The 15,113-nt window shown below is 52.6% G+C and overlaps 1 protein-coding gene across 1 annotated transcript; it reads left to right on the top strand.

Annotated features, from left to right (window-relative positions):
- The first annotated feature begins 2,337 nt into the window (after positions 1-2,337).
- NFILZ (NFIL3 like basic leucine zipper) lies at positions 2,338-4,329 on the top strand. Its single transcript, XM_045041482.1, has 2 exons — positions 2,338-2,803; positions 3,151-4,329. The coding sequence occupies exon 2, from the start codon at positions 3,166-3,168 to the stop codon at positions 4,027-4,029; it is 864 nt and encodes a 287-aa protein (XP_044897417.1). The 5' UTR covers positions 2,338-2,803; positions 3,151-3,165; the 3' UTR covers positions 4,030-4,329.
- Positions 4,330-15,113: the final 10,784 nt, after the last annotated feature.

Below are 15,113 nucleotides of genomic sequence, written 5' to 3'. Positions count from 1 at the left end.
ATACTTTGGGAAACGTGGACGTAGAAACATGGTCGGAGTTTTGAAGAGTGTTGTCTTTTGATCTCAATGATCTTATGCAGCCAAGACATTAAGGCCAAGAGCTGTTAGCACAGAGCAAAAGACTAAATTCAAATAATAACACTGCAGAAGAAAACGGCTTTCCCAATCAAGAAGGCTATTATAGCTTATCTTCAAACTGAATACTGAGTTTCCTGGTGGCCAAAGCAAAAAGGGAAATGTGGTTGGCTTCATGCTTTGGGGCTGGCAGTTCAGCAGGAGGGAGGGCCAAATATTTTCTGTGAACAAAGTTCTGTTTTGATTCACCTGTTTGTTCATTTGTTCATTCATTCATTCATTCATTCATTCATTCATTCATGTTTATTTACCACTTACAGTCTACAAGCACAACATTAGGTACCAGGGTTACAATTGTAGACAAAAAAAGACACATACCCGCCCTCATGAAGGTTAGTCATGGGTTCTCTGGACAAGGATGCCAACTCTCAATGCCCACTCTTTCTTGGAGCCTGCTTTGACTTCTCAGGCAGAAACCCCGTGTCTTGGGCACACAGATGAGTGAATGGATTTGTGGGAGGCTGACTGGTACACGGAGGGATGCTTACTGGATGGTTGAGGGAACGGCCGCGTTGCAGGTGGATGAAGGGGGACCGGCGAATGGATATGTGGATGGCAAGATGGCTGGCGTTCATTAGTTACATTAGTATTAGTATTAGTATTAAAGTTACATTAGTATTATTAAAAAAAAATTATTATTAAAAAATTAAAAATACACATAAAATAACATTTATTGTTTTAACCATTAAAAAAAAATTTCAGAGACAGAGAGAGAATCCCAAGCAGGCTCCACAGTCAGTGCGGAACCCACAGTGGGGCTCGATCCCACGACCCTGGGATCCTGACCTGAGCCGAAATCAGGAGTCAGACACTCACCTGACTGAGCCACCCAGGCGCCCCTGTCTTAATCATTTTTAAGTGTATGGTTCACGAATATTAAATACACTCACACTGTTGTGCTACCTCCCGCACCACTCATCCCCATACTGTCTTCATCTTGTAAAAGAGAAGATAACTCTCTTTTTATATAACATTAAAGCATAACTCTGCATTTTCCTCTCCCCTTGGCCCCCGGCACCCACCATGCTATTTTCTGTCTTTGAAATTTTGACTATTGTAAGTACCTCTTATGAGGGCATCGGAGACCATTTGTCTTTTTGTGACTGGCTTATTTCGCTGAGCCTCACACCTTCAAAGCTCATCCGTGTTGCAGCAGGTGTTAGACTCTCCTCCCTTTTAAAGGCTGAATCATTGGGGCGCCTGGGTGGCGCAGTCGGTTAAGCGTCCGACTTCAGCCAGGTCACGATCTCGCGGTTTGTGAGTTCGAGCCCCGCGTGGGGCTCTGGGCCGACGGCTCAGAGCCTGGAGCCTGTTTCTGATTCTGTGTCTCCCTCTCTCTCTGCCCCTCCCCCGTTCATGCTCTGTCTCACGCTGTCCCCAAAATAAATAAACGTTGAAAAAAAATTAAAAAAAAAATAAAGGCTGAATCATTTTCCGTTGTATGGCTGGACCACATTTTGCTCCTCTGTTCATCTGTTCATGGACACTTGGGCTGTTTCCGCTTCTTAGCCATCGTGAATGCTGCTGCTGCTGTGAACATAGGTGTGTGGCTATCTCTTTGAGACCCTGCTTCCAATTCTTCTGGGTGTATGCCCAGAAGTGGAGTTGCTCGATCACAGGGTAGTTCTACTTTTAATTTTTTGGAGGAAACGCCATACCGTTTTCCACGGCGGCTGCACCGTTTTACATTCCTGCCCACAGTTCGCGAGAGTTGTAATTTCTTTACCTCCCGGTCAACACTTGCTATTTTCTGTTTTGGTTTGTTTTAATGGTAGCCGTCCGGGTGGATGTGAGGCGATATCTCGCTGTAGTTTTGATTTGAGTTTCCTTTAATGATTAGCGCTGTTGAGCCTCTTTTCACGTGCTTGCGGACCAGCAGCGTATCTTTTTTTTTGAGAAATGTCTGTTCAAGCCCTGTGACCATTTCTGAATTGGGTTATTTTTATTTTTATCTTGTTGTTGTTGTTGCTAAGTTGTAGGAGTTCTCTGTATGTTCTGGGATATTAATCCCTTATCAGATCTATGATTTGCAAATATTTCCTCCCATTCTGTGAGTTATCTTTTTACTTTGCGGGTGGTATCTTTTGATGCACAAAATGTAAACATTTTTATAGAGTCCAATTTTTTTTTCCATTGTTACCTGTAGGTACAATATTATAAAAAAACGACTCTATCGGTGAATGAATGGACAGGGAGGTGGATGGGTGGGTGTGTGAGTGGCAGATGTGTAGATGGTTCTGTAGTCGGATGGGGGATAGATGGAATGTTTGAATGAGCAGAGGGATGGACAAATCAGATGGTGGGTGGGTGCTTGAGGGGATAAATGGATAGTTGGTTGAGTAGGTGGGTAGAGGGATGGACAAATGGACAGTTGAGTGAGTGCATAGATGAATCGATCATCTTATGAATGTGTGGGTAGGCGGGTGGATGGAAGGGCAGATGCGAAATTCTGGCCACGTATCGAGGAGGTCTTGGGACATAACCTAGGCACAATTCAGATGACTACTGGCTTATTTTCTGAACCCAGCTTGACTCAGTTTAACTCCATGGACACACATTCTTTCTTTCCAGGTTCAGCCCTCTTTCATTCTCCCTCTGGGTCTCCAAGGATCTTAACCTGGAGCTCAGACCAGACTGAGCTCTAGGCTTATCAGCTGACTTCTCAGCGGTAAGAACCCCGGGGAAAGAGCCTGCATCCTCTAAGGACACGGTCCCTGCCCCTCCGGCTCTCCGTGAAGACTGTGGTCTGCTCCTAAGCTTTCCCCGGCCAAGCGGCCTCTCTGGAAGCCTCCCCCACTCCTCTGCCAGACACCCCATGGTCCCACCAGCTCCTCTCCTCTTCCTCTCCATTACATCCCTCTCTGCCTCCATTCGGGTCACCCCCCCACCCTCCCCGCTCCCACTCCACCTGCGCCTTTACCTGTCTGTGATGGTGGGGTCACAGGATAAATTAGAGGGAGGGCCATCCTGGTCAGCCTCCTGCCTCCTGTCCAAGACCCCTCTCTTGTGTTCCAGGTGCCCCAGGCAGCCATGGACGTGGGTCTCTCCAGCCTGCCAGTGGTATCTCAGGGTTGCAGCAAGACCCTGCGGGGAGCGCGCGGCAGGGGTCCGGCCATCCGGAGGCAGCGGGAGTTCATGCCGGAAGAGAAGAAGGACACAGTTTACTGGGAGAAGCGGAGGAAGAACAACGAAGCCGCCAAGAGGTCCCGGGAAAAGCGGCGTCTCAATGACGCGGCCCTCGAGGGCAGGCTAGCCGTGCTGCTGGAGGAAAACGCTCTGCTCAGGGCTGAGCTGTGGACACTGAGGCATCGCTTTGGCCTTCTGCCCTCCGTCGCTGGCTCCCGGGCCCTGCCCCTGCAGGCCATGCTATGGGAGGCCCCCTGGACTGGGGACCCCTGCTCTAGGGCCGAACCCCTCCCCTCCCTCTCTGGCTCCCGTGGCTGCTTTTTGAGGCCATGCGCCCTGGACACCGGGGTTCCGGGATGCGGGGGCTGTCTGGTGGCTCACAGGTGGACTGGTCTGGCCACCTCCCCCAGGTGCCCCCAGGACCCTGCGCCCCCTGCCCCCAAGAGAATGGACATGGCCTTGCAGGCTGCCCTCCCAGCTGCCTTATTCAGTTGTCACCTCCTGGATGGGCATGGGGGGACCAGACCGGAGCTCAGGCCCTTCTGGAGGCTGTGGTCACCCATGCCCACTGGTTACCACGCTTCGGGGCCCTCAGATGTGTTGCTCACACCCTCTGCTGACCCGATGGAGCTGCCTCCCGGGGTGGCCTATCCCGTCCCAGGGAACGACTCTGAGGGTCAGCCCTCCCTGCCCCACAAACTGCGCATCAAGTCCCAAGCCTCGGGCAGAGTGCCTCCAGGGTGGGCGGATGGCCGGGGCCCCCTCTGAGGGCTCCCCAGGGGCAGGGCTGGCCTGCGAGGGGATTTTGGGACTGAGCATGGGTTTGTGCGGGGGAAGATGAGTGGCTTGCCCCTGACTCAGCTCCCAGCACTGGGCGAGGCCACGGAGGGGGTCCACTTCCCAGTGTCCAGGTCTGGAGGAGGGGACAGGGTTGCAACTCAGATCATATGTGGTTCCCATCCTTCCTAAAGTATGTGCTTTGGGTAGTCCCTTTCCCTCCCTCCCTTCCTTCCTCCCTTGCCTTCCCTCCTCCCTCCCTCCTCCCACTCTCTTCCCTCCTTCCTTCCTTTCTTCCTTCCTTCCTTCCTTTCCTTCCCTCCTCCCTCCCTCCTCCCACTCTCCTCCCTCCTTCCTTCCTTCCTTCCTTCCTTCCTTCCTTCCTTCCTCCCTCCTTCCTTTCTTTCTTCCTTTCTTCCTTCCTCCCTCCCTCCTTTCCTCCCTTGCCTTCCTTCCTCCCTGCCTCCTCCCACTTTCCTCCCTCCTTCCTTCCTTCCTTCCTTCCTTCCTTCCTTCCTTCCTTCCTTCCTCCCTCCTTCCTTCTTCCTTCCTTCCTTCCTTCCTTCCTTCCTTCCTTCCCTTACTCCCTCCCCCCTCCCTGACTTCCATCCACCATTCATTCATTCATTCATTCACTCATTCTCTTACACATTAACTCTCACAATTTCCCCGCCCCCTCACCCGCCCACTCATGATCTTTGAACCCTCCCTCTGTGCTCAGCTTAGTGGCCAGTGTGAGGACACCCTCCCGGCTTTGGGATTCTGATTCCGGAGGTAGTGGTGGGGGTTTGGGGTTGGACATACCGAGGGCCATGCTCAAGAAGGAGGTAATGTCTCAGGATGTCTGAAGCCTTGTGTCTTAGGGGCTTACTTAGCAGCTAGTTTGGGAGCCAGACTTACCCAGTTCAGATGGCTTCCCCTTGTGTCTTGGGCCAGGGTCTTGAAGCACCGGAACACGTCAGCAATATTGGGGGGGGGGGTTGGAGTCCATTTCTTCTCTCTCCCTGGCTGCCCATGGCCGCTGAGCACGCACACTCCCAGCTGGACAGGAGAAGGGACCATTCTGTGGGGAAGGTCTCCCAGGGACCCTGGAGCCCCACAGCTCATGAAACCTTCCCGCCTCAGTTTCTCACTCAGTTGGATAAAAAGCCCCCAACTTCGACTGTGGGGAGAACTGGGTGGGGGGGCCCTCCTCCAGGCGGATGCGGTCTCTGAGTCCTGCATGCCCTTGGCCAGCTAGCTCTGGGTCATTGGGCCTCAGGCACCCCACCCCTCTCCCCAGAAGCCTCAGGGGCTGGGCCCTTCTTGGCCACCCTGGGTTTGTCACGGTCACAAATGTGTGCCAGCCGAGAGCACTGCTCCTATACTGGGCAGCGTGGGGGACTCGCCCGTCACTGCCCAGCCCCTCTCTACCTGCTGCCTCCTTGGTTCTGCTTCCAGGCCAGGACTGGGCAGGGTCAGCCCACCCCTGCCCTGTGCTCCGCCTTCCAGTGGGAGCAGAGAACAAGGGCCCGGCGAGCCTCCCATCCTGCTGGGCACAGCTTGGCCAGCACTGCCCCTCCGAGGAATGTGCTGCTGGCTCAGCCACTGCCCTTGGGCACAGACAGGTGGGAGACACCCAACAATGCCTTTGGTCTTGGCTCAGAGACTCACATCTCCCAAGAGTGTCCTGGGGAGGCAGGAAGGGGGGCTGCCTGGAGGAAGCGGCACCAGCCTGTCTCTCCCCAGCCAGTGCCCACAGCTGGGACGGTGGAGCCTGAGCGTGCACAGGAGCCAATGTCCAACGCAAAGGGACCACACAAGCTGTGGCTAATCCTGCACAAAGGCCTTTAGTGAAACTCTGGTCCTGACTGACCAGAGGGATATTTTAAAAAGCTTAAGGGAGAGGGAAGAAGGAATGGGGGTGGCTGTGTGGCACCCCACTGCTGGGAGATGTAGGTGGCTTGGTGCTTCCTCCTGGCAGGGCCACCTGGTTGGTGTCTGAGGTATCTGGGACCAGCTCGCCCAGGCCCTATGGACTCAGGGGAGTGGGGGCTGGCCACCCTTGGGTCACTCAGGCCCCCTTTAACCTTCCAGCCCCAGCTGGAAAAGCCCAGAGAAGAATCTTCCTAAAGCAATTCATAGAATTGCCCTATCAGGAGGGACCCCCGGAGTCTCCTGATGGCTGCTCATCCAGTGTCTATTTGAATACCTCCAGGGATGGAGAACTCACTTCCTGTAAAGCTCATCCCTACTTCTCTAGAGTTAAAACCTGCTTCTTGCACATCTTCGACCTCTGACCTTGCTCTTACCCCTGGGGGAGCTGCTCGGAAGCCCCTCCCGCCCTCCTGCTTCCCTCCCTCCGCTTGGAGGTAGCTGGTGCGGTAGAAGATAGCTTGAGAAGATTACATCTCACTTACCGTGTGCCTAGCACTTTATAGGCAGCACGTGTTCAACAAATGTCACCTCCCCTCCCTTCCTTTCTTTTTTAGAAAGCTCTCATGTTCCCAGCCCCAGAGTAGTGCTTTCCTCAGGGAAAATGTCCTCTTGGTCGTTAAAATTCCTTCCCTTTGTCCTGGTCTGCCCCTCCCTCCCCCGCCTTTTTTTTTTTTTTTTTTGGCCCATGCTATTTATATATGATGAGTCTTGGAACTGACTATGAATCATTTCTTCATCAAATACATATTTTTTTCCAAGAAATATATTTTTGAGCTCCCTCTATGTGTCCAGTAGGAACCGGAGGAGAGAAACGGTGCTCCGGACTGAAGAGTTTGCCAGGGGAACCTTGCACAAACATCTAGAACATTCACCTGAGTCATGTCGATCACGCTTCTGTGCTGGGCTCTGGGACCACAGGTGTGGCCTCTGCCCTCTGTGAGCCGATGGGCAGCTGGCAGACTTCCGTGGGGCTCCAGGGAGCTGCGGCTACAAGAACTTTAGTGCCACCTCCCCCCTGGGGTCTCCATGGGCCCCTTGGGTTATGTCTGTCACGCTCAAGGGTAACTTGGGGGCCAAAGTTTAGGGCACTGTACAACTGTATGTTGTGTTTCCTCTTCTGCCCATCCTTGGAGGCTAGTGAGATCTACAAATGCTTGAGATTCCCTTCCTGCTTCAGGTATGTCTGACCCACGGCGAGTGTGTGCAATATCCACGGAATGAGTTTCTGCCCGCTTGGTTGGTGATTCCCGGGGGCGGGGGGTGGGGTGGGGAGGGAAGAGATAAAAGGAGTTGAAGATGCTGATGAGGCCATGTTTCTCTATCTTGTCTATTAAGGATTCACAGACACATCCTGGCTGAACTCTGTGTTGCCTGGATCCTGGATACTCAAATCGTGGTCCAGAGACCAGCAGCCCAGCATCACCTGGGAGCCCTCTGGAAATGCAGACTGTCAGGCACCTCCCAGAACTGCCGAATCAGAACCTGCATTTTCATGAGATTCCCCAGGAGACTCACGCACACATGAGAGTTTGAGAAACACTGGTTCAGAGCAGAGGTTGGCAGATTTTCTTTACGGGACTGGAGAGTAAATGCTTTTGGCTTTGTGAGTCAACAGCCACTGCACTGCTGTGTCTACTGTGCTCTTGGTAGCGGGGAAGCAGCCACAGACAATATGTAAATGAGTGGGTGTAGCTGTGTTCTAATAAAACTTTATTTCCCCAAACAGATGTGGTCAGATCTGGCCTGTTGGCTGTACTTTGCTGATGGCGTATCCCCAGGAGTAGAACCTAGGATCTTAGGGGTGCTTGTCGTCAACCTTGATATTGCCAAACTGTTCTGCAGAGTGGCATTGCCCATTTGCAATCCCTTGCATGTAAATGAGCTTTGTTTTCTGCCAACGCTTGGTTTTTGATGGGCTGTTTGATTTTTGCCTATGGGGGGGGGGACGTAAAATGGTTTAACCTGTGTTCCTCTGTTAAACATCTTTGCCAAAACTGGTTGGCCTCTTGGATTTCCTCTTCCATGAATTGCCTGTTCTGTCGGGATAGTTACCTTTTTCTTGTTGATTTCTCAGAGCTCTTTATATATTTCAGATATGTTTCTGTTGTCACAGACTTTTCATCTGGCTTGCCTTTTCATCTTATTCCTGGTGTGTTTTATTTCAGCAAAAGTTGGAAAATGGGATGTAGGCAAATTTATCCATCTTTTTTTCTGGTTTGTACATTTTTGTCTTGTTTATGGATCCTTTCATGTCTCAAGGTCATAGAGATAGTCTCTTAAGTGTTCCTGTAAATGTTTCCAAGTTTTACATTTCACATGCATTTAGCCCAGCCTCTTTCTGTCCCTCTCATTCTGTTGCGTGAAGTGCCATTATTCAAACTTCCTTGTCAGAAGAATCACCTAGAGGTGCTCGTTTAGGTTATAGACCTCTTGAATCAGACTTTCCAGGAGACAGGCTTTGGGATCTTTACTTTTTACTAGCATTGAGGTGATTCTTCTAACAGGGAAATGATGCTGCAGTGGTGAGCCAATGGGTTTGGGAGCTGGGCAGCACCCCATCCTGGCTTGGTGGTCTCATACATAGCAGGGGGCCTCCCTTGCTTGCCAGTAAACAGGGATTCCAAAGGCTTCTTGTGAAATCAAGTGAGAGGCAGTCCGTATATGGCTTGGCACAGGGCTTTCCCCTGGGAACTGGATTGTTTATCCCCATGGAGACTCTAATCCTATTTCTGGTTTTGTTTTGGTCACCAGGGGTTTCGGGGCTAAGCTTACGGCTCAGCCAGAACAACCATTCATTCATTCATTCATTCATCTGAAAGGTTAGTTTACTCACGTAGCAAATATTTATTGATCATCTACCATGTTCAAGGCGCGGGAAAGAGCAGTAAACAGAATAGATGTGGTTTCTGCCTCCGTGGTGCTGGCAGCCTAGTTGGGGAGACAGATAAATAAACAAGAAAAGTAGGAAAAGAGGCGGGATGGGGGAGCTTGGGAGGGGTGGCAGGTGGATGTGTTGCAATAATTGAAACAGGGAGGTGGGGGTCCCTTTTCTCGCTGAGAAGGTGATATTTGAGCAGAGGCTTGATGGACCCGTGTATGTATTGGAGGAAGATCACTGCCCAGGCAAGAGACAGCGGTCCATGATAAGGCCCTGGGGCAGGGCTGTGCCTGGTGAGAAACAGGGAGGAGGCCCGTGGGGGTGAGGCAAGAGTGAGCGAGGGGGAGAGAGGGAGGAGGTGAGGACAGGGAGGTGATGGGGAAGGTCATGCAGAAACTGTGGGTCGTGGCTTTTTCTGTAAGTGAGATGGGGGTGCCGGGGAGTTTCTGAGTGTTTCTGCTGTAACTGTCCCTCCTCCCCCCACCCCTCCATCCTGTGGTGTGTGAAGCTGAGTGAAAATAAATAAACCCACCACATCGGTGCAGGGGAACTGGCTCAGTGTCTGAGAAAGGGGGTGACTGACCACATTGTCAGTGTGGCTCATCTCCCCACAGGCAGTCACATGTCGCCTCCCCTCGGAACCAAGGTGTCCCTTCCATCCCTGTTTCTGAGTCTTTCTGAGATCTGAGGGGTGGGCAGGAGGGCTGCTCCATGGGTGTGTGTGTGGGGGGGGGGTTCATGCCACCTTCCACTAAAAACCACTTGAGACAAACATGTGGGGACGGGCTGTCAGGTGTGTATGGGGGTCACCGGAAAGCCCAACATCCGCTGAGGTGGGGGAGGTCAGCGAGGAGGGGACCAGGGACAGCTGAGGTTGAGAGAGGTGCTCAGGTGAACCAGCAGAGCTGGGAATCATCTGGAGATAGGTGGCTCTGGCTGGCGACAGTGGGGAGGACGGCCCTGCAAGGCCAGGAGGTGTGAAGGAGGCAGAGGCTTACACCTGCCCCATAATGACCATGATCCCAGGGGTCTGTCGCCCAGGACAAAAGGGCTTGTTTTCTGGCCGCCTGGCTTGAGCCAGTCCCTTGAATTTTGTCTCACTTGCTCTTTGCGAAAGACTTCGTTATTATTATCCTCATTGACAGATGGGGAGACCGAGGCTTAGAGAGGCACGCGCCTTGCCTCGTGTTCTGCCCCGCCTCACTGTGCCCGCATCACGGCCAGCTTTCTCTCCCAAGATCTCTGCCTCAGATCTTGGTATTTGCTCTTCCCTCTGCTACAATGCTTTTCCCCGCATTGAGTAAGCGCGACTCTCTTTTTCCTTCTTCAGGTCTTGGCTCACACGCTACGGTCCCAGCAAAGGCTTTCCCTGAACACCCACTCTAACACACCTCTGATGATTCGCATTGACCCCTACACATAGTAGGTGCTCAATGCATATTTGTTGAGTGAGCAAACCTAGGAAAGGAACAGTTGATTCTCCCGGGGACAGCTTGGACTGCCGTGAAATCCTGTGTCACCAGGTGTGATGGTCTGTCCCTGCCTGGAGGACAAAGGCACGGCCTCTCTGTTGTGTTCAGTGCCGTGCCCTTGGTGTGTGGGATGCTTTGTGGGGCCTGTCACACAGTAGGTGGATGATAAGTACTCTCCAATTGAATCGAGGCTTGACAAGGAAGCAGTACAATGTTACATGGGCGGTTCATCCATTCATTCATTCACTCACTCATTCATTCATTTATTCGTTCATTCGTTCGCAACTTTCCAGAGAGCATGAAGCGAATTCCTCCCTACCTGTTGGCCCCTGCCCTTTCAGACTCTGGGTGAACGGGTAGACGGACAGGTTATGTCAGATGCTGCTGAGGGCTGTGAGCTGACGAGGACGTGGGGGCAGTCAGGGATCGGGGGGCGGTGGTGGTGGTCGGGGAAGCTCCCCTCGGAGGACCTCTGGACTGAGTCCCGGCAAACACGCGTGAAAAGAAAAACATGGGGCCCCCAACGGCCACGTGTTGTGTGATCCCCTTTATAGGAAATTTCCAGAATACGCAAATCCGTAGAGACAGTTGGTGGCTGAGGGGGCTGGGAGTGGGGAGCTGGAAGGGGCTGTGTACTTGGTATGGCGTTTCCTCTGGGGAGGATGAGAGTGTTAGGTGACTGCCCAGCCCTCTAAAGGTGCGAGACGCTGCTGAATTGTTCGCCGTAGAATGGTGAACTTTTTAAAAATAATTTTTTTAAGATTTTGCTTTTCTTAAGTATTCCCTACACCTGACGTGGGGCTCGAGCTTACAGCCCCGAGATCAAGAGTTGCACGCGGCTCTGATGGAGCCGGCCAGGCGCCCCTAAAACGGTGAATTTTATGTTGTGAGAATATCACCTCAACTTAAAGCAATGCCAGTGGCCTGCCATGCCCGAGGACAGAGGACACACGGGCCTCTGGGAAGCGGGAAGGAGAGAGAGACCAGGGACCTGTGCAGCAGGTATAGGGGGGTGCAGGAGGAGACGCCCCCAACAGACCCCCGATGGACCCCAGCCTGGACACCCGGCCCTCAGGGGGTGGGGGGAGGCAATCCCGCCCCCTGGCTTTGTGGGGTGCCTGGGTGGCCGGGCGACATGCCTGGGCCTGCCCGGGTGGGGGCCACACACATGCATGTGCACACTCACGCAGCCTAGCCTGAGTGTGCGTGCGTGTGTCACAACCCACGCATGGACACGTGTCACACTGAGTGTAGCACGTGCATGCACACTTGTGCCAAAGCCCGGCTGTGCAGGGGTCTCCCCATATGCGGCCCCCACCCCCTGCCAGGGATTGGGGTGGGCTGAAGGCTCAAAGATGTGGGAGGATGAAGGGGAGCGGGGGCCCCCACCCCTAAGGCCACAGGTGTGGGCCCCCCATCGCCCACTCTCTCCCCGTTGCTGCGGGCCCTGGGGGCTCCCCCAGCCTCCCCTCCCCTCCTTCTACTGTAAATTCTGAGAAATCCTGTCCGTGGTTTGGCCTTGCCCCTCCCCCTCCCTCTATCAGGGCTCTCCTGGCCACTGTCTTCCTGTCTTGGGGCCTGGGTGGGGGCTGTGAAGGGGTCAAAGGCTAGGAACTGCCCCCCCCCCCAGCCTGGGTCCCCAGACCCAGGGCTCTCCACTGCTTCTGAGGCCTCACGTCACCTCTCTGGGCCTCAGTTTCCCCTTCTGTGGACCGGAGATAAGCACTTCGTGCCTCAGAGGGAGGAGTGAAGGAGGTAATAGGGAGGGCCTGACACAGTTTAGCTGCTATTATTATGCACTTCCGGCCTCTGACTTTCCCTGCTCAGCCTCCACACCTTTGTCCCCTCTGTTCCCCAACCCAGAGTGCCCTCACTCCTGTCCCCCCATTCAAGCCCAGGTGTCATTCAAATCCCAGTTCTTCCGGGAACAGAGAGCAATGGCACCAGCGGGGGCTGGGAGGCAGGGAACCTGGGTCTGAATCCTGGCTCTGCTACGGACATGCCGGCCGGCCTCCGAAGGGTTGCCATGTGGCCTGCTGCCTCAGTTTCCCCAGTCTGATGCTTTGTGGTTCTAAGCCTCCCTGATAAACGACCTTCTAGCACCCTCCACCCCCAGCTTACTCTACTTCTCCAGATGCTGGGCTGCCTTCCTTGGCTGTTCCAGCCACAAACTGCGATGCTCTTAGAATTTATGGTGCAGGAGGTTCTGGGACCTCCAGAGACCTGCCTCTAACTCATGCTGTGCCCACTCGTCTCCTAAAACACAGCTTGAATCTGCCCACTTCCCAACTCGGCCACCAGCTTGCATCGCCCCAGAGTTTTCTTGAATCCAGTTGGTTGCCCTGATGTGTCCTGTGCCTGCTCTCAGTCCTTCCATGGCTCCCTATTGCTCCTAGAAAAAAAAAAAATCCAAAGCCTTCCCCACAGCCGTGAGTGAAACACGAGTCTGGATTTGGTCAGGAGAGCTTTTATTCAAAAGGACAAAGGAGAGAAAGGGAGTGAGCACTCTGACCACGAGGTCTGCAAGCCTCTCAAGAGTTAGGCACAAAGTGGATTTCTTTTATAGAGAGGACTGAATAAACACAGCAAGAGCCAGGTGTGGGGAGGTGGGATGTCCCCCTGGGGCCGGCCTGTTCTCTGGAGGGGGCTGTCTGTTGGCTCAGGTGAAGGGCATCTAAGTTCAGGGCCTCTAGGGAAGGCAAGGAGCTTAACCAAAGTTTGGTTAAGAAGCATTGTGCTCCAGGGACGCCTGGTGGTTCGGTCGGTTGTCTGACTCTTAGTGTCGGCTCAGGTTGTGATCTTGGAGTCGTGGGATTGAGCCCCACGTCGGGCTCTACGCTGAGTGGTGCCTGCTTGGGATTCTCTCTCTCCCTCTCTCTCTGCCCCCTCACCCACCATGCTCCCTCTCTGTCTCAAAATAGATAAACCAACTTAAACACACACACAAGGGTTGTGTTCTGATGGATCAGTTGGGACAAGCAGTTCGGCGGCCCGCTTTTGAGGCAAAGTAGGAATTTGGATGGTCTACATCTGGCCTTGTCCTAGATGAACAAGGAGATCTGCATTGGGATTCTCCAGAGAGACAGAACGATAGGGTGATGTGTGTATGTATCTGTCTGTGATTCTATCATTCTATTTCTCCATATATCTCTCCATGTATCTATAATCTATACAGTATCTATATGGTACACATATCTGTATATCTACACAGATATATTTAGATCTATAGATATTTATAGATAGCTCTATATATTATATGTCTATAATGTCTGTGTGTTAAATATTAGCTATTTATAAATCCCTATCTCTATATCTATTTATCTATATGCCAGGCCGCAGATGTCTATCTAGATAGACAGATCTATAGCCAGATAAACATCTATACCTATATCCATCTATCTAGAGGTATACCTATAGCTTGGCATATATCTTTATTATAAGGAATTGGCTCATGGGATTATGGGGACTGTCAAGCGGTAAGATCTGTGGGGTGAGTCAGCAGGCTTGAGACCAGAAAGAGCTGATGTCTCAGTTCAAGTCCAGAGGGGGTGCGGGGAAAGCCAGTGAGTCAGTCTGAGGGTTATCAAGAAGGTAGAATTCTCTCTTATTCTGAGGAGGGTCGATTTTTTGGTTGAGGCCCTCAACTGATTGGATGAGGCCCACCCATGTTTGGGAGGGCAATCCGCTTTACTCAGTCTGCTGATTTAAATGATGATCTCATCCCCAAACACCCTCACCCTCGCAGATACACCTGGAATAATGTTTGACCAAATATCCAGTCAAGGTGACACATAAAACTAACCATCACAGGGGTCTGCCGGGAGTCTAAGTTAAGTCATATGGGAGGCTGTTCCTTGCACTAAGCAGTTTCCCAGAACACAAAGGGTGGGGGATTCCCTAACCTTCTCTGTTTTCTAAGATCGCAAAGCTCGGGTAAAGTTCAATATTGTCATAGCCTGTAAGGCCATCACCACCTGTCCTGTCCCCTCCCTGCTCTCACCTCCTCCTTTCTCTCCCTCACTGCCTCTGCTGTGTTTCTCAAACACTGCAGGCTGGGTCTTAGCCTTGTGGTTCCTTCTGCCTAGAATGCCCTTCCCTCATCTCCTCAGGTCCGCTGTGACCACCGGGCACATCGCCCTGTTGCATTTTCTCCAGGGCATTTTTTCACGATCCGAAATTCTTATTTCTTTTTGCATTTTATTGTCTTTCTTCTACTGGGCAGAAAGTTCTGAAATCTCCAACAGGCAAGTGTCGGTTGAGAACCTATTACATGCCGGTTCCGGCTCCTTCTTGGAAGTCATCACGGATTGGGTCACACGTGCAGACAGAATGTAGAATCCTGAAGTGAGGTTGGACTGAGGCCTGGTGCTGGTGGGCCTGGCCCACCTGGGTGGTCATTCAGGGCTTCCCAGAGGTGAGATCTGAAGTGGGGATAGGCATCAACTATGGAAAGAGGAGGAAAGAAAGTGTTCTGGGCGGTGGGGAGAGCTTGTGCAAAGGTCCTGAGGTGGGCGGGAAAGTGCTAAGGCATGCAGGAATAGAATGTGTCGGGGAGGGCAATGAGGAGCTTGTGAGGGGTTAGCAGGGCTTTGGTCCAGCTGTCAGTGGGATGCTGGGAAACTCCTTTAGCCCCAGGGCTATGGGGAACCAACAAAGGGTATTGAGTAGGGGGTAGCCTGGTTAGATTTGCTTCGTGCAGAAGAAATTTCCTGCGGTTTGAGGTAGGGGGGAAGGCTGGAAGGGGAAGGTGGGGATACTGGGAGCCCGTGGGAAGAAGAGGGTGGCAACCTGGCCTATGTAGCAGGCAT

Source organism: Felis catus, chromosome A2 (assembly GCF_018350175.1).
Source record: "Felis catus isolate Fca126 chromosome A2, F.catus_Fca126_mat1.0, whole genome shotgun sequence".
Taxonomy (NCBI): domain Eukaryota; kingdom Metazoa; phylum Chordata; class Mammalia; order Carnivora; family Felidae; genus Felis; species Felis catus.
This window is presented reverse-complemented; position numbering and strand designations above follow the sequence as displayed.

What these genes read in the sequence shown, in the direction of transcription:
- NFILZ (XM_045041482.1), top strand. Translation starts at nt 3,166, where the DNA reads ATGGACGTGGGTCTCTCCAGCCTGCCAGTGGTATCTCAGGGTTGCAGC.